This window comes from Fringilla coelebs (assembly GCF_963513975.1).
Source record: "Fringilla coelebs genome assembly, chromosome: 16".
In the NCBI taxonomy this organism is placed as follows: domain Eukaryota; kingdom Metazoa; phylum Chordata; class Aves; order Passeriformes; family Fringillidae; genus Fringilla; species Fringilla coelebs.
In genome coordinates, this window is record NC_140042.1 from 4,443,312 (window position 1) to 4,471,297 (window position 27,986).

General features: G+C 44.6%; 1 protein-coding gene across 1 annotated transcript; it reads right to left on the reverse strand.

Moving 5' to 3' along the window:
* Positions 1-10,071: 10,071 nt before the first annotated feature.
* On the reverse strand, positions 10,072-25,277 carry EIF3B (eukaryotic translation initiation factor 3 subunit B). The gene is made up of 19 exons (XM_084216732.1): positions 24,669-25,277; positions 21,388-21,580; positions 20,264-20,383; positions 20,115-20,172; positions 19,331-19,459; positions 18,155-18,312; positions 17,417-17,548; positions 17,256-17,322; positions 17,115-17,161; positions 16,157-16,367; positions 15,531-15,603; positions 14,943-15,065; positions 14,689-14,767; positions 13,819-13,957; positions 13,500-13,625; positions 12,959-13,036; positions 12,205-12,313; positions 11,736-11,853; positions 10,072-10,633 (listed from the first exon to the last, which is right to left on the reverse strand). Exons 1-18 carry the CDS (start codon positions 25,126-25,128, stop codon positions 11,750-11,752), a joined length of 2,406 nt encoding a protein of 801 aa, XP_084072858.1. The 5' UTR covers positions 25,129-25,277; the 3' UTR covers positions 10,072-10,633; positions 11,736-11,749.
* Positions 25,278-27,986: the final 2,709 nt, after the last annotated feature.

Here is a 27,986-nt window from a genome sequence, read left to right on the forward strand (position 1 = left end):
ATCCAGTCTGTGCTTCACCCAATTTTTCTCTTAAAACACAAGTTCAGAATTTGGACCAAAAGAGATGAGACATCTCCCATTTATACTTTAGTCTTGAGCCTAAACTCGATGCTCTGTGTGCTGGTTGCCTTATGGAACTGTAGCTCCTCCTGGTGAGTTTGGAGGTCCAAGTATTCATTGTGCTGGAAACTAAGGAGGTTCTCACTGAGCAGTTGTTGGGAGGTGCCTGCAGGTCCACATGCAGCTCAGTGCTGGTGTTTTTCAGCTCCATCAGGCTGTGACACATCTCCATTTGCTATCTGAAAGCCTCCATCAGCTGTGCCCCAAGGTGTTCATTACTTGGCTGCCATGTGCCTCAGACCCTTGGTGCCTCTCTGCTGCAGGAGAAGACATTTCTCATCTGACATTAGGACAGGTGAAATTCTGTGACATCCCCCCAAAAGTACTCTGGGACCAGGCCAGATGTTACAAGACATTCTGTTATAGGATTCTGCTTCTTTCTGCAGTCTTGTCAAGTTCATCCTGTGCTGAAGAAATCTGATACAGCTTTATGATTACATTATTAGCAATAGCTAGGGCTCATTGCTATGCTTTTGTGAATATAAAGGGGAAACTGCATTGCAGGGAGATCTCTTCTGCCTTTGCACACACCAAAAGGAAAAAGGTATCTGTTTTCCGTGCTTGTTATCTAGAAATAACCTTGGCTGTCGGTAGCAGAGGCCTATTATATCTCATGTATAGTCTGTCAGAGAACTTGACTATTTTTATTTCATTTCTTGCCAGATTCACTGACAAAAGGAGCAATCCCTGGGGCAGAACAATCAGTGTTTTAAAATCTTCACCCTGCCGTCTCTCTATTTTTTTCTTTTTTAAAATTACATTCAATGGACCACAGAGCAGAGCCCGGTGTCCTGACACAGCCTCAGAGCCCGCGGTGACACAGGCTACAAACTTGGTCACCTCTCTGTGAGAGACAGGGCTCCCCACAGCAAATGCCACCATTTGATGTCAAATCTCTTTTCAAGGGCAGCTTTGTGAAATTTAACACATTTTAAGGCTGAGGAAGATGCTGAGAAGGGCAATACTCAGAGTCACAAAGTACATCAGAAAGAGGCTCATGCAGAGAAACAACTTCAGCTCCCCCACCTGCCTCCACTGCCCATTGGAGTGGGCTGCCCACCGTGCTCCTCTACAAGCATTCCTGAGCCACGAGAGACCCAGCAAGCACCACCACAACCCCCACACACAGCCCCTCTCCCTCTCTCTTCCCTGCACCCAGAGCTGTTCTACCTCCTGGCTGTACATTGCAAAACCTCAGGGCAGGGGCTGACTGCACTTTTCTCCTTCTCCTGGTTCTCAGCCCTCTCCCTCAACCACTCGACCTTCCCACATCTGTACCTGGCACATCCTCCTCTGCCTTTCCATTATTCTGCCGCAATTGTTCACCTTCAAATTTCTCTTCTCATCTACAATTTGCTTTCCACTGTTCCCTTCATCTGCATTTCTTCTCTCACTCACACTTCTACACCAGCCTGCACTGCCCACTCCTGAAGTTTGTTCTTTCTTCATCCTCTGCATCTTCTATTTCCACTTGCAAGCTTTTAGTCATAGAATCATAAAATGGTTCTGGGTTGGTTATCCTCTAGTTTCACACCTGCCATGGGCAGGGACACCTTCCACTATCCCAGGTTGTTCCCAGCTCTGTCCAGCCTGGCCTTGAACATTTCCAGGGATGGGGCAGCCACAGCTTCTCTGGGAAACCTGTGCCAGGGTCTCAGCACCCTCAATAAATCTCTGAAATTTACCTTCTTGGGAATTGTTTGCTCTGGTACCTGTGTCTTGCAGGTTTTTGCTCAATAGGCAGAGATCAAGGTCATTTGAGATTCTTGGAAGGAGGCACTGGCCGGGCTGATGTGTGCAATCATAACAGTCCTGCTGTTGCCCCCTAAGGAGTCCTGGAGGGATGCAATGTTGATGTGATTAATGTGGATGTGACAGGGTTTTATTGTTTAGGGGCAACCACTGTGGCTGGGTACCCTGCAGTTCATTGAGATTCTGGTGGAGAATCCCAATTAGGAGAGAAGGAAGTGCTGGCAAAAGACCATTCATTAGGCCCTCTCTCCATCAACAGTAAAATCAATAAGTAATTAACTTGCTACAAAAGAAGAATTTTTGCAAGAAAACTGCAATTTACACAAATGCATTGGCAGCATCCCAATTCTGCTCACGAAAGGAACCTGCCTTTCCCTCCATGTCTCCTCCTTCCCACTATCCTCTAGAAAACACATCTGTCATGAGCAGCAGTGAGAGCTCAGCACCAAGGCTTGAGGCAAGGTTCATAAATGGGCTTGTAAAGTATCCATAAAATAACCAGCGTGGCAGAGAGCATGTCTGCAACCTTTCTGATTTCCTAAGGGAGAGACAACTTATGACAGCACACAGTCACTCTCAGTCCTCCTTCCTCCTGCCCCAAAAAAAATTATTGTCCAATTTCAGCCAAATCTTAGAGAAGGGATGAAACATTTAAAGGCATTAAATTAATTTAAAAACTTACTGGTCACCTGTGAGCTTAGAGATGTATGACCCACATCTAGAGAATTTCTTTAACCCTATAGAAGCTCCTTCCTCTGAGAGTCAAAATGAGCAAGTCTTTCCTGTTCCTGTTCACAACACAGAGAGCAGCAGCAAAGCCCAACTGCCACGTGAGCAAGTTTCCCCCAAAAATGATGCTTGGCTTCCTATTGATTTTCACCCCTTAATTTCCTCCAGTTACTTCAGTGTCTCAGCCCACAGTGACACTGCCTGAGGAGAGAGACAGTATGTGCCATCCAAAAAGGGTGACAAGGGGACTGGCAGATGGGCAGACAGATAGGTTAACTGCCCACCTAGGTGTTCAGAGCTAGAGCTGTAGTGCATAAATGCTTTCCACAGCTACATTTGTTCTCTTTAAATCAGCCTCCAGCGTGGCACAGATGCCCTTATCACCTCCTCCTTTTTAATGGGAAAATTTGTCTCTACTGAATTCTACCTCAATTAAGTGACTGCTAACATAGCAGCTTCACTGCTACCTTAGCATTTAAGTGAGGTCCACACTTCCCAGTGAGGGTGGTATTTTAACTTTCCACTCTTGTCCTCACAGTAAGCACTTAATTGGCTCTATATTTTAGCTGTGGTTTTCACAGCTGTATTTTATTCCTCTGGAGCAGAATAGCTACAGGGACTACTTTACCTGTTGGACAGTATGCAGAAATGGCTGCACTGAAGCCAGAAATGACTCCTTCTACCAGGCTCTTTGTTGTGGACATATATACTTCCTCCTAATTCAGTCAAATAAAGCACAAACTTTTGGTCAGGCACAACAGCTGTCCAAATGATCTATACCTAATTACATTCCCTGTGATTTTCTCACTCTGTTTTAGAAATTTCCTGGGCTTTGGAAGGATTCACAAGCTGTTTGAGTTCTGATACATCATAAGAATGAGCAGAAAAGCACAGAGGTTTATTGAATTTTCTAAAGGCAGGCAAGATGCAGAAGCCTACTGAAAGAAATATCCTTCAATATCATTATTTTATTGGACTCTGAACATGAAAGGCTTTGGGTTTTTTGTGTCTGCTGAAGAAAGGAGTAAATTCACTCCCTGACCTTTATTGAGAAGTGCCAGTGGGCTTCCAAAAATGTCTTAGGTAGCATACAAGGATGAAGTTTGATGTGAAAGAGAGCACAGGTGCCTGAACTGCTGTGAGAAGCAAGGCTGCAATCACATCGTGGTGATCACAAAATGCAGGCACTGATTAAATCTGCCCAGTGCACCTTTCCCCAGCCTGCAAAACACAGCTCAGGGAGGGCACCAGAGCCTGCAAAACCACAGAGCTCAGGGAAGAGCTGTGTGAGCAGCAGAGCCAACAACGTGACAGTGATCTCATTCACCAGGGACCTCGGACACAAAGCTCTTCACCCTGCTCGGGTGTGCTGCACCTGAGGAGGGCCAGTGGAGGAGGGAGAGGCAGAATGAACCCCACATGTCTCCCCCCTTCTCTGGCAAAAGGAAAACCCCCACAGTCCTCTCACCTTGAGCACTGTCACCTTTTATCTGGGTGACAAGTGGCCTCTGGGCCGTGCAGTTCTGTTCACCTGCCAAAAACATTTATCTAAGCAGGGAAAACAATTCTAATGTTAAACCTTAAAAAAAAAATGGAAGGCCGATACCTGGGTTGCTGTGTGACCAAAAACCATGTCAAATATAAATGTTTTTCCTCAGGATCTATCTCACAAGATGCCATCTGGGTCTTGGAGCCATCAGGACCCCGCTCTGTGGTGGGATGAAGTCAGAGGGAGAGCCGCTAGGTCTGGGTTTGGGTAACAGCCTGTCGGGATCCCTCACAGCACCAGCCCTCGGCCAGAGGAGTGCTGCACTGCAGCTTTGCCTGGAAAACACTCACACACACAGGGCTGAGGCCGACAGACGGGGTTTTGCAACTGATTTGGCAATTTCTGCAGTTGGAGAACTGCAAGGTCCTTGGAAGGGCCGTTGAGCAGCAGAACGGTCGCTGGTGTTGGGTAAGAGCAGAGCCTGAGGGACACAACAGACCTCAGGGAGGGAGGGACAGACAGCACCTCTTACCTCAATTTTCAGCTAAGATTCAGACACAGGAGCTGTGAAATGAAATAGTCAGGTTCCTCAGCAGCAGAATTGCCTGAAGCCTTTTGTGCAGGACTGAGGGAAATATCCGCATTGCTCAAGGACAGAATCTTCATTCTGTGTCTGGTTTTTATTAAGGAAAAAAGCACAAAGGTGAGAAGCAGTAACAGAATGGATCTGTTTCTTCTCAGTCCTTCAGGACTTATTTCACTACATGATTATCACAGTGTATAGTTACTGTGGAGAATGGGGTTCTTCCTCCTCCACTGAGACAGCTCACAAGGAGATGCTCAAGGGAAGGACAGAGAACCTTGTGCCTCCTCCTCCAGAGCAGCCTCAGTGCTCTCTCAGGTAAACAGGTTGCTAGATCAGCAATTAGAGCATAGACCAGCAGAATAACCCCATTGGTGCCCCAGGAGAGAGATGAGTGCCCATGGGGCTCGGGAAACTTCAGAACCTTGGGGTTTCTTTTTCTTCTGCATTTCCTGCTAAATTCCAAGTCTCTAACGAGTTTCTCTTTGATCTGCAAGTTTTCAATTACCCGAATTACTTCGTTGTTGGTTTTTTTAATTCTTTCATTTTCACTGGTCTAGCTCAGGCTTTAAAACCTGAGGCAACACAAGAACAAACTGCAAAGGGAACTCCTGGTTTGTCCTTGGTGGCAGCATTCGCCTGCATAAGGCAGACTGACACGTAATCATGTGCACAGGCAAGTGTGACAGGAGGGAGCAGAGCCTGGAGAATGAGGTCAGCCTGTTTCCTTGAGAAGTTCGTCCTGTAACACTTTCAGAACCCTTTTACTGAGCTCCTGTAACAGCCACATTTTGCTCACAGAGTATATACATCCATCCAAGAGTCCTCTTTTCCAACCCGGGGCTAATGCCTTGTCTAACTAGCAGTATTCTAAAAGCACAAATCTTCTGCTGTTTTGTGGAGGCATTAAATATAACAAGCCACAAGCAGAGTCAATTTTGAGTCAGGATTAATAAGCAGACAGAAGCAGTTCTAAATGAGTTCAGCTGGGAGTAAAAATAGCAGGGAACATGAATGCAAATCAAAATACACCAGGAAATTTAAGTACTTTGACTGCCCAGTCAATTAATTTGCTTCCATAATTACAGTTATTTGCATTATTAAGAGAAAAGCATTCTCACAGACAGAAGTTACTCAGACTAATGTAATGCACATTTCCTTCCCAGATTTCCATTAGAGAAAATAGATCTTGGGGAAAATGATGCAAGTCTGAATAAGCTGTATAAAAATAAAGCTGATATCCTTGTGAGATTAATGGCTGCTTCAAAATAGAAAAGGAAAAAAAAAAGGGTATTTCACAAGTAAGGTGCTAAACAAAAATTACATTTGTAATCCATAAAGGGGAAAGAGAGATTCATGTTCTCTTTGCTTCTGAGGGCTGCTACCATGTGATTATTGTGTGGAGACAAGATATATTACAGAATTAGTGTGTGTTCAGGAAGGGTTCAGAGAGAGATCAGTTGAAGCACAATAAAAAATAATGGGATTTATATCGAAAATGAAGGTAAATAACAAGGGCACAATAAAAATATGTAAAAAGATGTAGCAATGTGGAAGAGATAAGTGGGACCCTTCTGCAATTCCTGCTTCTTACAGAGGTGAGCAAGAGGTGGAAGATGCAGAACTGGAAAAAAAGAAGTGCCACTGCACGGGAAACTTTAAAGCCTCGAGTTTAATGAAGTTTATAAAGTCAAAACCAGTTCATTCTCCCATGGTTTGCATGTTTATCTTGACAAATTCTTCCTCCCTCTGCCTCTGTTTCTGTCTCTAACACAGCAGGACTCTGATTGACAGAGAAGGTGGCAGAGTGAACTCAGCTGTGTCATTGCTGCAGCCAGCAGGAACCTTCAGAGGTCTGAGACCGTGGTACCCACAGAGCTGAGCGCAATCACAGATTCCCCTGGTGCTCCCCAAACACCGATTAAAGTTATCCATGACAAAGAAGGGAATTGCATTTCACTAAGTACCCATTTTGTTTAATCCCAGGTAACAATCATTATGAGCCTGTTCAACCAGATCAGAGCAAGTTGGCCCTGATCTGTGCAGGTCCCACAGGGCTCCTCAGGAGCTGGAATTCATCTGGAATTCATCGCAGGACTGGAGCAATTAGAAAGTAGCAATTAAGTGCCAGTGCCTCGTGCCACAACTCAATCAGTCAGAAACACTCTGCTCTGTTTGAAACACAGGATTTGACTCAAAGATTTAAAACACCATGGCACAACCTATTTGTCAGCATGAATAACAGACAAGAGCACGTGTGTTTCAGCCTGTTTAATGTACAGGTGAAGCCCCAGAGGAAAAGCTGCTGTGGGGTTAATGGGCCCCCTGAGGCTGGGATCCTGCTCTGGCCCTCCCTCGCTGTGGGTGAGTGGCACAGTTCCAAAGCTGTGTGCCTGGCAGAGGGTCTGTTTGAAATTGCACCGAGGAACTGCCTTTGGGATCTCAGATAACAGCAGAGATTTGAAAAATTCTATTTTCACCTTTCCATGGGGGATTTTGCTCTCGTAAAACACAGTGACATCCCCTTTGCAGCTCCTGGCAGAAGAGCTGGTGCTGCTGAAACATTTCATAGTGCAGAGGAACAATGCTGTACCCAGTGAGCACTTATCAAAACAGACTTGTTCTACAGCCCCACCAGTCACAAGCAACTAGTTTTTATAGGAACCAGATTTATCTCCACAATAACAGACCATGTACCAATTAAACAAGGGTCTCACTAACAGCTCCCGGTCTCAAGCAGTGTAATAGACAATTTTGAGTAGTTCCAGCAGCAGTGAAGGAACATTTCATTTTGCTGTGAACATCTCAGGATACCAGGTGGGCTCCCTAGCTTTGGATAGCTTTTAATATTCTCAAATATAAATTAATTGCAGTTTCATCAGCTCTCTAAACAGGGCTGAGGGACACTGCTATGAGCACCTCATTCCCACATCTCTTCAAAACATTTAAAAATATTATCCTGTACACCATAATCACCAATTCTACAGGAGGTGGAGGGGATCGTGCAAGTCTCTTGGACAGCCTTAAACTCCAGAATTCTCCAGTTAATCACTGCATTTGGGAGACCCAGCCACTGAGGGTAAGAAAACAAGCTCAAATGAGCAGCATGTGGAGCCAGGTCACACCAAGTACTAAAGCTTTTCCTTGCATTAGAGAGGAATGCAAGGTATTCCACATATTATTGACTTTATTTTAAGCAATTCCAGTTAGAGCAGAGGTTTCTGTGTCTGCCCCAATCCTGTTTCAGCACACTGTGAGAGCAGTGCTTCAGTTTAACTGAGAGGCATGGGGTTGAAGGTTAAAACTTGGGAGAGGATTACATTTTCAAAGCATTCCTCTTACTGGGATCAACACAGAGATGCTGAGGCCCTGCAGGAATTGTGAGGACTCCAGCAGGACTTTAATCCCAGCTGCTTTTGGCTGCTTATTGTGAATCTGTCACTCAGGTCCCAAAGAGATGAGGACAATGAGCATCACAGTGACACCTCCAGCACCTGCCAGGTGACCCAGCCTCCCTCACCCTACTGCACATTTTTCTCTCTGTAAGATTACTTACACACCACTTTTGCTTTAAACCATGCATGGATAGTGCAAGTGTGGATTTTTCCCCCGATTGGACCAGGGAACCCAGGAACACCAGGAGTTCATGCACTACAACAACCCACAAAAAACCCCCACAAGATCACCTTTTGTATTCATTATTTATTGATTGTAAAGGAGTCAAAGCTCATTGAAGCTACAGCAAGGCTTAGTGAAAAAATATTAGAACTTAAGTTAAAACTTAGGATAGCAAGTGACCAAAATTTGTTCTGTGAAGTTGCATTAAGGGCTGTGGATGGTTAAGAAGGTCATGAGAATATTTATTACAAATTTACAAAGACAAAGTGAAGACTAGCCCAGGATTACATGAATTGGCCCAGTTAATCCTGCTATTTAAGAACAATAATTAAAAATACTTTAAGAACAACCATTAAAAATGAGAGATACTATCTTAATGCTTAAGGTTCATTTCCTTTCCCACCCAAATTCTGGACCCTTAAGGGCACTCAGTGGAGGAACAAGTGCTGTGGGAAGCCTTTTCCCCCACCATGCACAGCTTTAGACAGTACCTACAAACCTGCTTCAGCTTTGACCATCCTCTGAAGCCCTTACAAAGGCACAGGCTGAGAAGCAGTGGCAGAGAGCTCAAAGCTACACAGATGGATTCAATCCCACAGGACCATCCTGCCTACTCCACCCTCCAGTGCTATTCCAAGATATGGCAAAGAGGATAATTTACCAAGTGCATTCCCATAAAGCAATTTCAGTAGCACATAATTTACAAAAGGCATGTGAAGTAAGAAACACAAGAGAAAAGATGAAGTAATTGAAGGGAGTGATGTCAGAAATGCCAGTGTTGGATGAGAAAAGGCCTGAACTGCTGGTCAGTACAAGATCTCATCAGCTTCCAAAGCTGCTACAGGAACAATTTTGGATGGAATTTTTGGGTTGTTGTTTTCCTCCAATGATGATCCACACTTCAGAGAAGCTTCTTAGAGGAGAACTCAATTCATTCAACACTGGCATTACATTTAATTACTTGGAAAGCAGCCAGGAATAAAACACGGTAGCCTATGAAACCTTCATTGTGTGGACACAGGGGAAAAAACCTTCCAGCTCCATTTGGGATTCAAAAAAGGGTTGAGAAGTTGGCTCTTCCCAACAAAAGGATCATATCAATGATTCCTGCTAGGCAAGGTCAAGCCATCATTCTTTACCATGAAGGTTGGGGAGGCCCTGGCACAGGGGGCCCAGAGAAGCTGTGGCTGCCCCAGCCCTGGAGGAGTCCAAGGCCAGGCTGGATGGGGCTTGGAGCAACCTGGGATAGGGGAAGGTGTCCCTGCCCATGGCAGGGGGTGGAACAAGATGGGCTTTAACATCCTTTTCAACCCAAACCATTCCCTGATCACCAGAGAACTTAGTTGTGCTCTAAGCTTTTCTAGAAAGTATTACTTTCCAGTCTCGTTGATAAATGAGGCATGTTCTCCATCCTGAGCTTGGAGGGCTTTGGAAATGAAACAGGTACTGTAAGAGGGGAAAAAAGCATGTGCACAGAGCCTGCAGTTTTCACTAGCAAGATACACTAACCCAGCAATTCCTGAGGCTTTTATCAGTTAAGAATCCAGTCACTCCACCACCATAACCGGATCAAGGTGAGAGCTCAATGAGCTGTGCCATATTGTAAAAAACCAAGCAAGCACAACACAAAGCCAGAAGGGCCATGAGGAACAAAGATCTGAAAAAAATCCCAAGGAACCATTAGCCAATCCAGCAAACACACTTATTGCTGGGTGATGCTTGACTTTGATCATCCAGGGAAAGATTCCCTACAAACAACACACAGCCAGCCTGGTTTTAGTATAGGTCTGCTTTTATTTCCATATTCAGCTCTTTGAGGGAGACATCCTTTCACAATCTGAAAGGAGGAGGGTATAGCCCACTGTAGTGCTGCTTCAGCACACTAAAACACATCATACAGAAAATGGCTCTGGTGACTTTGCCCCAACCCAAACGAACACCTGTCCATGCCCTGGGGACACAGAGAGAGTCCTGGAACCCAAACATTGTGTGTGAGAGACAGGGGTGCACTGGTGAATCTCACCTCACTGGCACGAGGCAAAAACTGCCAGCTGGCAAGGACTGCACAGGAGTTGGGAAGTAAATACTGGTAGTAGTGGATTTAAAAAGAAAAAAAAATAATAATCAAACTCTAGAAAAAAAAATATAAATTTAAAAGCAGCGCCTTTCCAGTATCTCACTGCAGCAGGCAGCAAGACTTAAAGGCACTACAATGTGTCAGAATGGAGAAAATCTGGTGCATCCACCCTTCCAGAGTGCAAGAATATGGATTAAGAATTCCAAAGTTGATATAGGCTTTTGGAAAACAAACAAACTTCTTTTCAGCACAAGATCTGGTGGAGCTGCAGAAAAAGAGAAAAGAGAGATGAGTTCGTTACTGTGCTTTTATACAAACAGCTCAACCTCAGAAGCTCAGCTGGTGAAGGCTACACCAGCTTGTGTTTCACCTCCTCCTAAACTCATGTGGTTTAAATCCATACAGTAAGCAGCTTCTCTCCCTCTTCCTTCCAGAAAAAGATCTCCCATGTATGGAACACATAAACCAGACCCAAATATAGTCAAAGGCATCAAGCTATTATTTTTCTACAGCTCCAAGAGGCACATGTTGCACCTGAGCTCTTTGGAGGCTGAAGAACTGAGAGTGACTTACAGCTGCATTTCCAGTCTCCCCTTCCTCTTCCTTAAGTGAGATCCTAAACATGACAGAGCAGGAACCCAGTGGAAGCTTTAAATCCTGTCAGTGTCTGTGAAAGTGTCTTTCCTCCTCAATACAATGTCAAGCTCACTGAAGGACATTTGCTACAACAGGGGCTGGAAGTAGCCTCCATTGCCAACATAAAACATAAGAACTCACAAGAAGGAGCTGGGAAAACACTGAATTAAATACAAGATTTCCCACCAAGCCATGCCAATCAGTACACAAAAATCTGCTACCACGTGATCTCTATCCAATTTTTCTAGAAAACAATAACTGAGTTCATGCAGATATTTAAACATTATCTCAAAGTTTTATCAGCCCACTGACATATACTCAGTGCTGCATCATCTTTAATACAGTATTTAAACTCTGTCCAGTCTTGGACTAACATACAAATCTTCCAAAAGGCAAAATTCCGATCTCATACCAACTACAATTCCTCCTACTGACAGAACTTACAGGGTTTGCTACCCTGTGTTCACAGGCTGACCCTGACTCTGGTGTGGGTTTGATCTCTGTGGCAAGACAGGATTTACAGAGTATTCTGCTCAGTACAACTCACAAATCTGACTGTCTGCAATTACTTTTTAAAAAAACTTATCTTTCCTAGCCACAGAAAAAACATAAACCAACTCAGGGAACACCACATTCACCAGTGCAACAGACAGACCTAACTTCCTAAAGCAAATTATCAACTCTATAGCAATAGTTGACAGAGAGTTTCTGTCAGAGTTATGTTATCTTACCACAGTTTTATTAATTACTCTGGTTCTGCAAGGGTAATAATTTCTTCATTGATAAAAAATTCCACAGTCTCCTCCTCCCAGTCATCAACATTGCTGTCCAGCTCATCTGTGTCTACCCCTGCAATGGAGAAAACATCAACACTGAACACAACAAATGAGGCAGCAATGGAATGATGTGATGCTCTTGGCAGAAAGCTCTTAGACCAGCAGTGAAACAAGAGGTGCTTTAAATCCTAATCAGTGACATCCAAGGCATTACTGTCTCCTACTCCAGTTTTACCCCAGGGTCAAACCAATGCATTTTTCCCCCCCTTAAATCCTGCCACGATTCAGGATAAAAGTACAAAAACCTCCAGAGAACACAGGACTGGCTTTAGCAGGAAGCAGAGGGAGAAGAGAAGGGGCTGAGGGGCCCATCCCCTTCTGAAGGAGGAGTTGCTGTGGCTCTGCCCAGCCCCGTCTGTCTCACCCCCGCGCAGCTCCAGGCGCTCGTTGCGCTGCTCCATGTACAGCTCTTGTGCCATCTTGCGGTACTTCCTGAACTCCTCCATCATCGTGCGCCGCCGCTCCACCAGCTCCTGCAGGGCACAGAGGGCTCTTCAACCTCCCTCTGAACCAAACCCACCCCAGGGCTCTTCAACCTCCCCCTGAACCAAACCCACCCCAGGGCTCTTCAACCTCCCCCTGAACCAAACCCACCCCAGGGCTCTTCAACCTCCTCCTGAACCACACCCACCCCAGGGCTCTTCAACCTCCCCCTGAACCAAACCCACCCCAGGGCTCTTCAACCTCCCCCTGAACCAAACCCACCCCAGGGCCCTTCAACCTCCCCCTGAACACCCCAGGCATTCCTGAGTGAGGCAAAAGTTGTTCTCATAAACAACTTCTACTGACTTAAAAGAAAAAAGATTCTCTTCTCTGATCAGAATGCTATTTAGGTGAGATGTCCTTTTTGCTAATTGAAAGAGCTTTTCTTAATTTAAACGCTGGCTAAAGCAGCAACATGCTAAGAACTCAAAAATGTTATCACCTTTGCTTAACAACGCGACATAAGTTCCTCTCCAGACTCTTAACAGTAGCACCTCTCTGAACTACCCATTGGACTAATTCTAACCATCTGGATCAAATGAACACTTGTGATACAGGAAATGCAACTTATATATCACCAGTACAAACTAAGGATAGGCAACAAGAGTTTCATCTATATTTCAAAAGTGTCTTGCCTTTGAAGCTTTGGACTGGCTCAGACGATCCTTCTGCTCAAATATCTTGGAGTATTTCTTCAGGTCCTTCTTAATTTGCTGTGAAACAGGAAATTTTATTTCAACTGGAGTTTCAGGCTAGCAATTACAACCATCATCTTTTCTAAGCACTCCTTTGGTAGGCCTAAGCAGGCTATGCCCTTCTGAAAAACATCTCTCTGCTAGGCAATTTCCTTTCACTATAATTTTGTGCCTCCTGGCTGATAGATCACACAAGTACTTCTGTACACATACAACTAGCAAGGTCTGAAGAGCAAAATTCAATTTACTCTTCTTTATACCCTTTCATCATACCTTAACTGTAAGAACAACTGGTAATCACTTCTATTTTGAGCTTATAATACAGTTAATATCTGCAGACATTCCCAGAAGTGAGGTCCCACACAGCAATGTGTTTATTCACGCATTCAGGGCAAAAGGCAGTTGTGTAACAAACCTCATCCCCAAGAAGAGGGAGCACACCAAGTATGCTTTATACACCAAATCCATGTCAGCACCCTACCTTTATCTGATCCTCGCTGAGCAGGGTGGCTGGTCGTGGTCTCCAGAGCAGCTGACAGAACCTGTCTTTGTTGTTTTTCTGAAGCAGACGGCCTTGGAAGGTCCATAACCAATATGCATTGTCCACCTGGAAGAGCAATGCAGGTCAGCCAAAATAAGCTTTAATTTAACACTGGAGTGCTCAGAAATAATGTTTAAAACCATGGTGGAGGTTAAGTCATTTGACCAGTGACAGGTGTTCATTTTCTCTTTCTAATCAATAACCTTTCCAATAGCACTGGAAGAGCAAGCAGGGCTGGGGAAAAGAGGTGCATCAGTACCTTGTGGCTCCACCAAGACACAGAGGTGACAATGTATCTGCCCGTGGGGTCCCACTCCACGTCGGAGGCTGTGTAGTGCTCTGCGATGTTCATCATGGTGCAGTCAGACGTGTCAACAAATGCTAAGGCACCATTCATGCTGCACAGGCAAAACAGGACATTGCTTTACACACCAGCACAGCCTGGGCTTTTAAAAACACGCCACAAGCTGCATCTCTACAACTCCTCATTGCAAACAAAGTCTCACAGCAGCCAAGAGAGCAGCCAGGTTCCTGCCAGTCTCTGTGGCTGGAAAGGAACACGGTGGATAAGAACAAAATGCCACATAAGAATGACACTTCTGTTCCTATGTTCAGGGACCCATAAGAATGCAAATAAATGGGTTAAAGTCGCTATAAAAACATGTTCTGGGCAAGCCAAAGTTTAACAATCATATGTATAGACATAGTAGCAAAGAAGAGATTAAAGATAAGATTTCTAAGATGAACAGCAGTGCTTGTTTGAAAGCACACAAAAGCAAGTATTACTTGAACAATTAACAACAATAATTTTCACTTGCTCTAAAGTGAAATTTTCCTGATAATTCTTTCACAAAGCAGCACTGTCAGTAACAGCTGGAAGGTGTTTCTAAAGATCCACTTTTCTGTTGAAAAATGCATTCTTCATCTGGTGTGGTAAAAATAGGAAGTGAAAGCTGCAAAGGACTAAGATACATCATGAAGATGCATCTCTGCTCTGCCTTTGGTTTTGCACAGCTCAATCAGGATTACAGCAATCAGCATTGTCAGGGACTGCAAACACTTCTTAGTGAGATACTGTAGTTCTTTTCCTCTTTTAAAATCATTGTTCAGTAACCTGTACAACACCCACCTTCTGAGGCCAGCCAACACCACAAACTGCCCCTGGGGACTCCAGAATATCGTGTTTGCCTGCTGTTTGTCAAAGGTTTCTGAAAAGAAACAAGGCAAATTCAGAAAAACATCTCAATCCAATTCCATCAATTACAAGCATCAACCCCACTAATTTCTCAAAAAACATCACAAACAGATGCAATTTTGAGTCTATTGCATCTATTACTGTGCAAAATGTTTACTATCTGCACTTCTCACTTGTTTTTCACTTACTTATGAGTTCTATTTTCCCATTGTTTTTAACATGGTAAAAGGAAACTGAAATTCGTGGAGTTTCTCCATGCAACACAGCAAACTTGCTTCCATTTGGTTCCCAAGCAAAGGCTATGATGCTTTCTGTAACAAGAGAAGCCAAAACTCTGTTAAAGTACAGTACAAACCTCTGATTTCTAGTTATCAAAGAAAACCAAAAGATACTGAAGAGAGAGAACCCATCAGTTAACAGACTTTCTTTTAAAACACAGGTTGATAAGGCAATTGCAGGGAGTTAGGGGAAATGTTTCTAACTGTAGCTTTAAGTCTTCCATCATCTACAAAATACATGGCTATTATCAGCCCTACCATTTTGATTAATAACAGACTTTCAGTTCTGCCATTTTTCAAGTCAGTCACAAGCATGAACAGCAACAGAGGTTTTGGTTTCTCATTTTTAGATGAGACATTCTGCAACACTGAAATCCCGCTCTTTTCCAAAGGGTAACGTTCCTAATTATGTCAGGTGTTCACAAGAATTTCTAAGACAGACACAAGCATCTCTGCAGAAAAGTTTAGGCTCAAAAGTAAGGAAATACTTGGCATTACCTTTCATTTCCACCACATCCACTGGCACCTGTTTCTCTCTCATGCGGAATATTTCAAAGTTGGTCACTACTCCCTGTGAAGGCCAAAATCAGCTCATTACCAGCACGAAAACAGCAGAGTAAATAATTTTATCACTAGGCATAGAAGGACAACTCCTCAATTAGCCTGTTAGGACACAGGATGAGAGTGAGTCAAGGTTTATTCCTTTAATGAGAGCAGATAAATACAATATGCCTCCTTACCAAAAACATTCCAAATTTGTTCTGATAAAGAATTGTAGAAAAGCATTTCTGTCTTTTTCAGACTTTTGTAAAATTTAATTAAGACAGATGAACAGGTGGCACATGATGCAGCTTGACACCTACATGTTGTTCAATAGCTGCTTAATTGTGATCATGAGAAGAGGTGAGGCACAGACCTCAGAGACCAAGAGGCCACTAAAGTCAAAGCAAATCCTGGATGCAAACATTACATTCATTTTGCTTTCCACATGCTTCAAATTCCAACAAAAAAAAAATAGCTTTGACATAATATAATTTACACTGCCTTTACTTAAAGACAGTACTGTATGAAATGGAAGCATGAGGCAGAACCAGCTTTCCCCAGTAAGAGCAGAAGCCATGTACCTGTGTGCCTTTGGGAGTCCTGTCTACCTTCACACACAGGTAGTCCCCGTTCTTCTGCCAGTGCAGTTTACAATCAACTACGTTGAACAAATTCCGCACCCGAATTTCTTGTCTAGAAGGCAGCTGCATCAAAGTCACTCTTGCTGGGATGTCTTTGTCCTCAGGCACCCAGAAAGCAATTATGTTACCACCTGGAGACCATGAGAAGTCTCTACAGGAACAAAGTTAAAAATATATCATTTTAATTTTCAGTTAGATACTACAAGCAGAAACCACTTTCCTCATAGTATCTGAATGTTGCAGACAAAGATCAACTCTCAGTAATAAGGACAAGCACAGATACATAACTGAGGGCAATTTAATAACAATACCTAAACAGCTTTTTAAGCAGCTGTTTAAATTTGCTGTATCACCAATGTTGTCTCACCAGTACATCTCACCAGAAAGCAGGGGTTGCACACAGAGTAACATCCAAAGATACAAGAACAAATGAGCCAAAAAAAAATCCCTACTAAATTACCATGGAAACCATATTCTTGCACCTGGGTACACTTAATTTTCTTGCTGCTTTACAGAGATGTACTTTAAAAACTCTCACAGGAGTCAATGTGTCTTGTGCAGACACAGCACACTGCTCTAAGCCAGCACAACCACCTTGTTAGGGAGATAGTCCCTAACAAACTGCATTCCAGTCTGGTTTTGTAGACAAGGAACAGAATTCCTAAGCTGGATTAAGCAGTACCACAAAGAGGATTTCAAAGGACAGAAGCTACCAAGTGTGTTCATCAACAAGTGGAGAGTTTTCCATTTCTTTTTGCCACTTTGTCTAATTTGACCACCTTAACATGTAAAGCTCTTTGCTCCAGGCAAAATTAAGATTGCTCTTGCCATAACAAATCCCCAGACTAAAAGATTCCAGCTAAAGAGCACAGTTATGATTCCAAGGGAATAAACTCACCTTATCCCATTGATTTTCAAGCTCTTTTTGTCCAACAAACCCATAGACTAAAATGAGAAAAGGATGAATTTTCAAGTTAGTAACATTCTTACATTTATGTATTTCTACTCTCATTATTATGTAAAAAAGGCAAGAACTTACAGGTGTTTCATAGATGCTGAGGGTATCTGAAGTCATTCGAGCAAAGAATTTACCATCATGACTCCATCTAAGCAAGAAAGAAAAAAAATATTAGATTGGAACTGCCTTTTTATTAAATGAAGTCGGGGACCACAACTCTCTAATTCTGCTTCTCAACCTACTTAAAAATAGGCCAGTGAGCTGAGTTTTCACAGTGGAATCCTCTCTTCTTTTGGCCAGTCAGAATATCCCAGATGATGATAGCCTGAGGGTCATCCTGTGTGTCCATCAAAGGGCTGAAGGTCACTAAATACCTATAAAAGAAATAAACCAATTCATTTTTGAAGTTTCATCTAATATGTCAGTATCAGCAGGCTTTCATTCAAGTGGTATTTAAATACCAGGCACTTTTAAACAGCAGTTTCTCTAATAGGATTTTTCAGGGGAGGGAAAAATAAGAACAGAATGATAAAGGAGGAGAAAGTTTCCCTGGCATCCCTCTGGCTTAAAAGGTTCTAGATTTATGTGCAAGTCCTCCCATATTGATGTTACAAGGGAGGGGAACTCACCAAATACACTGTTACCTATTATATAGTTTTGACATGAGAATAACACTGGTTTCCAACCAAACACAAATTATTGACCTTATCCAACCCAAAGTACAGGGATGCTGGGCTTCTCCATTGAAAGGTAATAATCTCTTTAGAACCAAAAAGCATAAAACCCATCTGCTTCCAAATGTGTTACTTGAAAACTCAAATGAAAATGCATCTCAGTCCTGAAATTATTTTATCCTTCTCTACAGAGCTCTTTAATGTTAAAAAAATCTTAAGAAATTGATTTCAGCACTCCAGATTTGGAGTTCTGTTCATGCCTCATGCTTTTGACCCCTCAGCCCCAATCAACAACACACTCTGTACCTTTCACAGGGTGAGAAGTCAATGAGCTGCACTCCTTGGTGACTAAACCTTTGAATCTGCTTGAACTTCTCTCCACCCCACAGAGCAATGCCCCTCTGGTGGAACGTAGCCAGGTAGGTGCCTTTGGGGGACCAACGGACATAGGTCTCTGTCCACCTCTGGATTTAAAAAAAAAAGTACACACCATAGTTTATTTTCATGCTGTGTCCCTAAAAGGGAAAGAATTCATGCGTGGTTTGTAGCAGCACATTTTGTAAATCCCTTTACTAAGTGAAGATCTCAGGATGTGTGATAACTGTGGAGTCTTATTTCATGCACACAATGTACATACCTATTCTTCCGGTTGAAAATTGACAATGGAGACCTGTTCAACTTATGGATCACCAAAGAGGTTTTTCAGGAACAGTGACATCCTTTGTGCAATAACAGTTAAACCCACCTAACACCCTGGATTTCCTTCTTTCAGCCTTGGCAAAACATACTGTTCTCAAAAGTAAGGGTAGCTATTTTGAATTTCTGAACAACACAACCTTCAGCTAAGTTAGGGAGATCTCAGCAATACAGACCACAGCCAGAGACCATGGTGATGAGCAAATATTCTCACCATCCCAGAGCCAACTTCCTCCTACTGAAATGCACAGTGGTTATTAAGGAAAATGCTCCTGGGTCCTAACAGTTCCCAGCAAGCCCAGTGCTTGCAGCAGACAGGCAGACTAACTCTCCCTTTTTTATGCCATTACCAAACCAGCTATTCCTCTTTAACACCTCTGTGGTCAGCACAAAAGCAAGGAGTCATCTGAAGCAGCAAACATAAGCACATATTCAGCTCGAATGAATAGTGCTCCTCAAACTCTGACTTTGCACTCTCAGGTCTTTCTGAATCACCTACAACAGAGAGATGAAGGAAACTAATGGGCATCATAGATCAGTTACAAAAAAAAACAAACACCACCACAAACTCTTAAAAAAGTTCACTTCACAGTTCTCTTACCAAAGCAACTAAGTCTAATTCTAAAGGATGTGATTTCACCACACTTTACAAGGAAGAAAAAAATACTTCAGCAATGGGAAAAAGCTTTTTTTTTTTTTTTAAATTAAAAAGCTGCAATATCATAAAAGAGGGAGATTGCAGATACATTGACAATCTCCCTCCCTCAGCACTTCCAGGACACTCACTGCTCTGTCCTCAATTTGAACAGGTTCCTTGATGTCATTCCAAAAAATGGAGGTCCGGTCTCCTGACTCAAAGATCACACTGTACTGATCCCTGCAATCAGGGTCTTCCAACCAGTATCGGAGATTCCCCTGAGAAAAAGAGAGCAAAAGACTGTCAGTGAGTCCAAGGCTAAGCCAGCAAGTTCCACAAATTAGCATCCACCTGGCAGGTGGAAGCTGGTCTTACCAGAGAGTGCAACTTTGGGGTCTTACCACTGCAAACAAGTTTTTGAAGTGAAATTAAACAACTCCAATTACTGGATGCTGGAGGCTGAGAGCACACCAAAAATAGGTGGAGCTTCAAGGTGTTTTGACGATGTTTAATTATTTGAAACAGGAAGTAATTTGGTATTTGTTTTTTAAAGAAAAAGCAAACTATTGTTTCTTTCACCAGCCTATTTACAAAGCAACTGGTAACAAACACCAAAGTTTGCCTCAAGCAATTAAGAATGTAAAAAGATGTTTTTGAAAATCTATTTTTAAATGACTTGTGCAAAATTATTATTCACTCTTAAATTATAAAGAGTAAATTAAGCTTCACACTCTGGGTAACTCTTAAGCAGAAACACTGAGTTCCTCCCATCAGTGCATGATAGTGAGCATGAAGGAACAGCAGCATGTGACCAGCACTGCTATTTACAACACATTAACACATGGTTTCTATTTTCATATGGACATTTCAGCAGTGAAGCAGCCATTTAATATTAAGCTGAATATTCTTTCCACTTTTCCAAAAATTCCTTACCAAATCCTTAAATGGCTGTTTCTCAGGGATTTCCCACTCATCACTGATTGTCATGTACCTGAAAGAGCAATTTAGTTGGTTACACTCCATGCAGGCACTCAGGATTAGAATCCCCAAATTTACAGAAAACACACCATTGCTGCACTCACTTATCAAAGTCAGTGAAGAGGTTAACTCTGAAAGTGTGCTGCTTATCCAGTTTGTATCCATCTGCATTCTTCACAGCATCCACAGCATGGGAGGGAGACATGTACTCCAGGAAGATGTACCTGCAAGGAAGGAAAACCAAAGTAGAAGACATTGTTGACTACACAACAGACCCAAAATAAAGCAGAAACAATGGAGATTAATTAAGAATTCAGTACAGAGCATCTACAAGATAACTTCTTGTCTTGTCCTTAACCAATTAGGGTCAACAGCAAATTAATCCCCATTCTGGCCACAGGCTCACACACATTTTTTAGCTCTCTAGGCCTGACCTCAATTAATCTGATATCCTTTCTGAAATGGGCCAGACAGAACACTGAATGTAAACTCAACACAACCAGGCAAGTGAGAGACAGGAACATGCAGGTTACATCTACAGCTCCTCCCATAAGAGTAACAGGTCATGTTTAGGAATTGGAACGTGCTGTCACAGGCATCTCAAAGCACCACTCTTGTTTTTCAATTACAGAACTCAGATTCCTTCTGGCCACTTAATCCAAGCTAGCTTGCAGCCCAGCAGACTCAAAACTAATGCTATCCTGAACACCATCTCAAACAGAGGCATGAACACAGAATCATTTTCATGTTGACCTTACAGAAGCAACAATCCCTCCACTCCAGAAAACTCTTTTCATGCCTTGTAAAGTATGGATTCCTCCAAAACTCAGAATACATGCTACAGATATTGACAATCTATTTTGCAACAAACAGTCCAGCCATTGCTACTAAGTTTTTAGCTCAAGAGGATCTTAAACTTCTGCAACAGCAGAAAACTAAGAAAAAACTCCCCATGTAGCACAGAAATTTGTCTCCAAACCCAGCTAAACTGTTTCCAAAATTCATCCCCACCACCCTCCACTATGGAGCCTACTAAACTATTAAGCTTCTGAGTTCCCTCAGGAACTTGTTTGTGACCAAGACTGATGTCAGGACTGCACAGGCTGAGGTAGAAGAAGGTGATGATAACAACTACGAGGTCACTATAAAAACTGGCCACAAAGTATTGACACTAACAACCAAAGATAAGCCAGAGCTGTGTTTCAGTCCTTTTTCCAGTTAGACTTACCCTTTTGTTTTTCCATCTGCTTCTGGATAAAATTCATTGATAATTTTCCCAAACTTGGAGAATATTTTGTGGATGACATTCTTCAGTTTCTCCAGTCGGTCTGGTCCAACCTGGGGCACATTATCCACAACAATCACTGAGTCTATTCCATCTGCCTCCTGGGGCTGATCTTTCAGGATGTCACCAAGCAGTTCTGCAAAGACAGCACAGACAGGAAACTAAGGCACTGCTCACATCATGAAGGAGGGAAAACAAAGATGAAAAGAATATTGAGAGTAAGAAAACGGAGACTTCAAATTTCAAGAAATTTCAAGAATCACTTAAGAAACTTGGTAGTGAATTAACGTTCTGTCAGAAAAAGAACTGAACAACACCCCAACAGCACACCCTAAGTGAAAGATTTATGTGATTTCATGGCAAACTTTAAGCACCCAACTCTTAAAGTCTCTCTTAAAAACATACTTTACACACTGAGGTTGTCAACACCTGCTCTATCAGTATTTTTGAGGAGATGGAACTGACTCACAAAGTCCCCAAAACTGACAATAGCACAGAGAAATGCATGGTTTGCTACCTGACCTCTGACCAGTCCTGCTGCTCAAATTATAACCAGATGACTTTGATAAAAATAAATGTAACCTGTACCTCCCTCCCAAATTACACAAGTTTTAGCATAATTCAAAACTATCCACCATACTGGAAGCTCTGCATGTCTCAGCATCACTGTAATTAAGAACTCACACTCCTTCTAAACCCTTAATTAAGCACAAAAACAAAGGTCTAAGGCAAGACACTGAAAGCCATATTTAAGCTTTGTGGAGACAAGCACACATCTTTTCACACTGGATAGTCTTTGAACATATTAATTCCTGAATATCTGCAGTAAGCTTTAAGATTATGTGAAGATCACTACAAAAGTAGAAGACTACAGAGAAAATAAGTTCACACCACCATACCTTTGAATTAGATCAAATTTGGAGAGTCAGACTATCTACAGCATGCACAGACTAGGAAAAAAAATCCAAACACATGCAGAAAGACTTAAACTATGAGAACAAACTAAAAAAGGTGTTGTATATGCTGATATTTTGAAGACATTCGATTTTTTATGGTTTTGTAGTAATTCAAGAAATTTTTCTGCCCAGAAACATCACTGGAAAGATCTTCAGCAATGAAGAAATGTGAGAAACATGCTTACTTTGAAATTCAAATTACTAAAAAGTTGTTTTCTACAACTTTAAGCTTCAACAGGTTATTACACATGAAGCTTCCCATTGATGTGGGGCAACATAAATCACAAATATTTAGCTCATTACCACCAAGATTAGTTAGCATCCACAAAATGCTGTTGTTTGTAATATTTATCACTCAAAAATATTATCTCCATGTGCATGCAGGAACTACAAATAACAATTTAAAGTACATAAAATGAAAGCGTGCCCCACAAGGACATTTCCATAGGAGTCTATTAGCAAAAGGAGAAAACCAAAGTAAAACACAAAAGGGTAATTTTTAAGGTTCCTTTAAGCATTTTTTTCACAGCCACTTCTCAAAAAAGACTTTGTAGGCCAAGGAATGCATGTTTAGATTCCTGAGCAGGAATGCAACACCCTGTATTGAATCAAAACTGTAACAGACTGAAGCCAAATTCCCACACTGTGCCCTTAAATTCCAAATTGTGAACAAAGGAATCTTCAAAGAGCAAGAAGCTGGTTCAGCCAGCTCCTGCTGCAGCCAGAAGGGAAGCAGGGTGTGGTGGGTGCAGGGCTATCTTCAGCTGGCAGCATTTTAAGGACCACTGTCATTATCTGAACTAAAGCCTCACTGGTACCTCAGTGGGTGTCCAATACATCCCTTCTGCTTTAACTCACACCAGCTGCTCCTCCATGCCAACACCTCCCGGGGAAAAGGAGAGGCAGCAAAGGATCTGAGGTGTTCCAGTGCTACAGCTGGTCCATCTCACATGTGCTCCTGAGCATCTGAGTTATCACAGCATTGCAAGAGCCCTGGCTTGGTCACACTGGGCTGCTTTGCACTTTGGGGAGGCACCAGAGTAATGGGAAAGGAATAAGGAAGCTCAACTAGCAATGCACACAGATGGAAAGCCAGACCAGCAAGAGTGACTAAACTGAATCCCTGTAATTCAGCCACTAACACTGGATTTCAGACAGCTGAGAAGTTAACCAAATTAATTAGGATGAAAATAGGTGGGGATGGAAAATGTGCCCAGTTTCCAAGAAGGAACTGAACATAACAATCCTACAAGTACACAAAGTGCATTAAGCAGGCACTCAACAAAAATAATCCAACTCCAAGGCAATTTTGCCAAAGCCTCTTTAAGAAACAAATGTAAAAGTTCAAAGAGCTGTCATGCACACTGCTAAACTGGGAACAGCAAACACTTCCTTAATCTAGGATATTTGGCTGCTGATTTAATAAACTAAACAAAGGACTGGAACAGAAGAATGCACCTGTATCACCTGTATTCCACTGCCAGTTGAGATAACTGGCTGATTTACAATCCTGTGCTTTAGAAACATCCTTCCACTTTTGATACATGTAACAGACACTAAAGACCCTAAAATAACACAAATACTGAACAAATAATGGGGAAACAAGTACTTTTCCTATTCAAAAGCTAAGAAAATTTATCTAGAAAGACTCATCTGAAAAACACTAAATTAGAGTTCCAAATTTTGTATTACAAGTCCATGTGTAACATTTATTGTCTGTGCAGTTACACAACAGCTTGGCCATTTTAAGGCAGTCAATATCCACTACTTTTAAAAGAGCCTGGGTTGACATTTTTAACTCCCAGAAACGATTTTTCCTTATTTTCTTGCCACAAAGCACCTACATCACATCTTCACGAGCAGCAACTCTCCTGAAACCCTGTTTACCTACAGATTTCATTCTGAGTCCATGGAAAAAACAAGAACCCTGAACCATAATTTGTAACCACCACATCAACCATTTAAAACTCCTGCTTCTACAACAGAGTTTGACTCATGGAGGCAAAAGGAAGAGACGAGCTGGGGATTCCACTCAGAGGCAGCCCACACTTGAAGTGTAACAGCGGTTTTAGAGCCACTTTGACAGCAGCTTTTAGAGCGGCAGCGTTGTTTGGGGCAGAGATAACTCAGGAAGAAGATGATTTACGAAGCACAGCTCCGATGCGGGGTGTGCGGCTGCCCCGCAGCAGGGCCGGGGGCTCGGGCCACAGCGCTCCCCGGCCCGGCCCCGGCTCCCCGGGGGCTCCCCCGGCTCCTCCCGTCCCGCACCTTCGTCGCTGATGTCGTCCACGAAGTCCTCGGGGTCGCTGAAGGAAATCTCATCCTCGGGCTCGGCCGGGGCGGCGGGCGCGGCCTCCCCGTTCTCCTGCGCCGCGCCGGGCTCGGCCTCGGCCGCCGCCTCGGACTTGGGCTCCGCCGCGGGCTCGGCCTCAGAGCCGGGCTCGGGCTCGGCCTTCACGGGGCTCTGCTGCCCGGACGGCGGCTGCGGCTCGGGCGGCTGCTCGGGCTCCGCGGCGGCGGCGGGCGGCGCCGGCTCGGGGGGCCCCGGCGGCGCCTGGGACTCGCCTCCCCCTTCCTGCTCCTCATCTTCCTTCTCGTCCTCCTCCTGCTCCTGCTGCTGCGGCGGCTCCGCGGGCGGCGGGGGCGCGTCCGTGTGCTCGGGCTCCTCGGCGGGGCCCTGCGCGCCGGGCGGCGCGGCGGCCGCGGGGCTCTCCTCGGTGTCCTGCATGGGGCGGCGGCGCTGCCCGGCCCGCGTGCGGTGCCCGGGTGTCGGTGTGCGGGTGTCGGTGCGGTGCCCGGTACCGTGTGCTCGCTGCGGGCTCTCGGTGCCGGTGCCGGTCCCGTCCGGAGCGCGGCGGGGAAAGGCGGGGGAGGGGCGGGGCGGCTCCTACGGCCGGGCCATGTGCGCCAGGCCCAGCGGCCCGCGCGCGCCGGCGCCTACCAACGCGCGCAGGGCGAGAGGGGGATCGTTGTCCTCGCCACCGCTCCCGCCCGCCGCCGCCTCCTCTCCCAGCCGCACACAGGCGATTTCGGCGCCTTTGTCAGCCTCGGCTTGCTCCGCCAGCGGCGGCTTCGTAACCTTCTCACCTCACTGCACGCCTTCCACCCCTATTGCTGACTGCTGTGGTTGAACCCAAGATGGCGCCGCCTTCCACTCTACTGAGGTGGGGTCCGGCCGAACCATTTCTTGGGGGGCGCCGCTACATTTAACTGCGCTGACGCCCAGTGAAACCTCCTCCCTCAGCACACGTCGCTGCCCAGCGCTGGGCAGCCGGTGACAGGACAATGCCACGGTGAAAGGACAGCGCACTGGCACGACACTCACCCTACCGCCCCCCCTACAATCTTTCACCATGGCTTCGCCCGATGGCAGTCGGCGCGCGCGCGGGCGCTACCAAGCTGGTGTAGAGGGGGAGACGCGCGGTGCTTCGCTGACATCGACGCGGTTGTGCCGGGGCGCGGCGAGGGCGGCGGGTCAGCGCCCCCCCCGCGGCGGCGGGGCCGTGTGGTAGGGCCCGGCGGCAGCGCCACATCAGCCGGGTGGGATGGCGGCCCGAGAGCGGCTGTGGCCGGGCGGCTTCCGAGCGCTGTTTTATCCCACCGTGACCTTTGTGGGCTTTAAATAACATTTTTCCTGAGGTACAAGATGATAGTAGCCGTGTCGTGACATCTCTGCCTGCCCCTTGAGAAGCCTTAAAGGTCCGGTGACCTCCCGGTGCAGCCGGACACACGGGGACAGTGATCTGAGGGGTCACGGTGCGCGGTCCTGGCCTCTTAGCGTGATTTTTCAGTGGTTTCTGAACTGGTAAAACTCTCCTCCCTTCATGTTGGTTACAAACATGACTGACCTGAGAGACGTGACCACACATTATCGATTAAAGCATCGCATTCTGTCCCGGGCACCTCAGGCTGATGAGGAATGCAAAGAATATATGAAGTGTGACTTCTGCCACCATGTGTATTTATATATATACATATACATATACATATCTATTTATATATATATATATATATATTGTACATTCAGAGTGGATACATGCAGTGTGACTTCTGTCACCATGTGTGTTTATATATATATTTATATATATATAATTATATAGTTTCTTCGGAGTGGCTCAGAGAACTTGGAATTTGCCTCGGTTACCATCTTTAGGTGACATTTTCAGAGGGAAAAGTTCTTAGGAAATGGCTTGTCCTTTCATTTTGAGTAGGATTTCTTTCTTTATCCCAATGCTTTCAATCAATCATCAAAACAGACAATGCCAGCATTAAGAAAAAAAAAAAGGGGGGGGGGGCAGAGCAGGTAGTGTACCTGGCATTTAAATTAGACTTTGTCTAATTTGCAGCATCGTGGATGTTTTGAAAGCTCTTGCGGGCAGGGTTTGGGAGGCTGGGGCAGGCAGGCCAGCTGTGTAATGTCCCAGGGAGTCACACGATGGCATCCGAACTCCACTGCAGCTCCCCGGCTGAGCGGGTCCCTCCCAGGGAAGGCAGCTCCCAGGAGTGGAAACGATGACTGGCACTTGGGGCAGCAATTTTTTCCCCTCATGACATCGTGGTAGCTGACCAGCCCCTGACTTCCCGGCCAGCACCAGCACTGACTCTGGAGTGAACACAGACTGCTGTTTCCTGCCATCACAACCGTGTGTTTTCCCAAATGTGACATAGCTGCTGGTCCACCCGTGGTCCCAGCTGGCTCCAGTGTTCCATGGCACTTCCAGGGGTGTGTATGAGGTCTGTGTTGCTTTTGTTTCACCGCTCCCACCGTTGTCTGTACTGCTGGAATGTGCAATTTCTGCAGTCGCCCTTTTTCCTGTTTGCACTTTTCCAGTCCTTTGGTTAAGCCGTGGATCTAAACATTGGATTCTCCTTTCCCCGACATTGCACGGGCTGCTCTTTGCACTTTCCTCTACTTTTCAGCAACTTTTGATTTATCTGCTCTTCCTTCCTTCTCCTTTTCCTTTCTCTGTTGAAATTTCCCCTCAGTCCCTGGCCTATCTCACTGCTATTCTTTTTTCTTCCAGCCCTTACTCAGCAATCTGAGGGAGAGCGGAACAACTTAAAAACAGATTTTGGCACTGGCAGCTGAAGCCTGTTCCTTTAAGTACTCCACATGCAAAACTCCTAATCAATGGGAAATGTGGGGGAAAAAATCTTGCAGGAAAGGCTTTTTATAACACAGCTCTCCAACCAGCAGTGCCTCATGAATTTTATTGCGTGCAGGTGATCTGAGAATAGTGGAGCTGACAGCTCTGTTTCCTAAACTGAATTCTGAAGGAGTAAGCAAATTCTTGTATGAAATTTCATCTAATCCTGACAGGACGTGCCCAGAATGACACTCTGTGAGGCAGGGCCTGGAGCAGGGACCTGTTTCTGCATTGCTTTTGTCACCTGGAACCTGCTGGTTCAGCCCCTCTGCTCCGCTCTGGTGAGACCCAGCTGGAGTCGTGCATCCAGCTCTGGGGTCCCAGCACAGCAAGGACAGGGACCTCTTGGAACAGGTCCAGAGGAGGCCACTGAGATGATCAGAGGGATGGAGCAGCTCTCCTAAGGAAAGGCTGAGAGAATTGGAATTGTTCAGCCTGG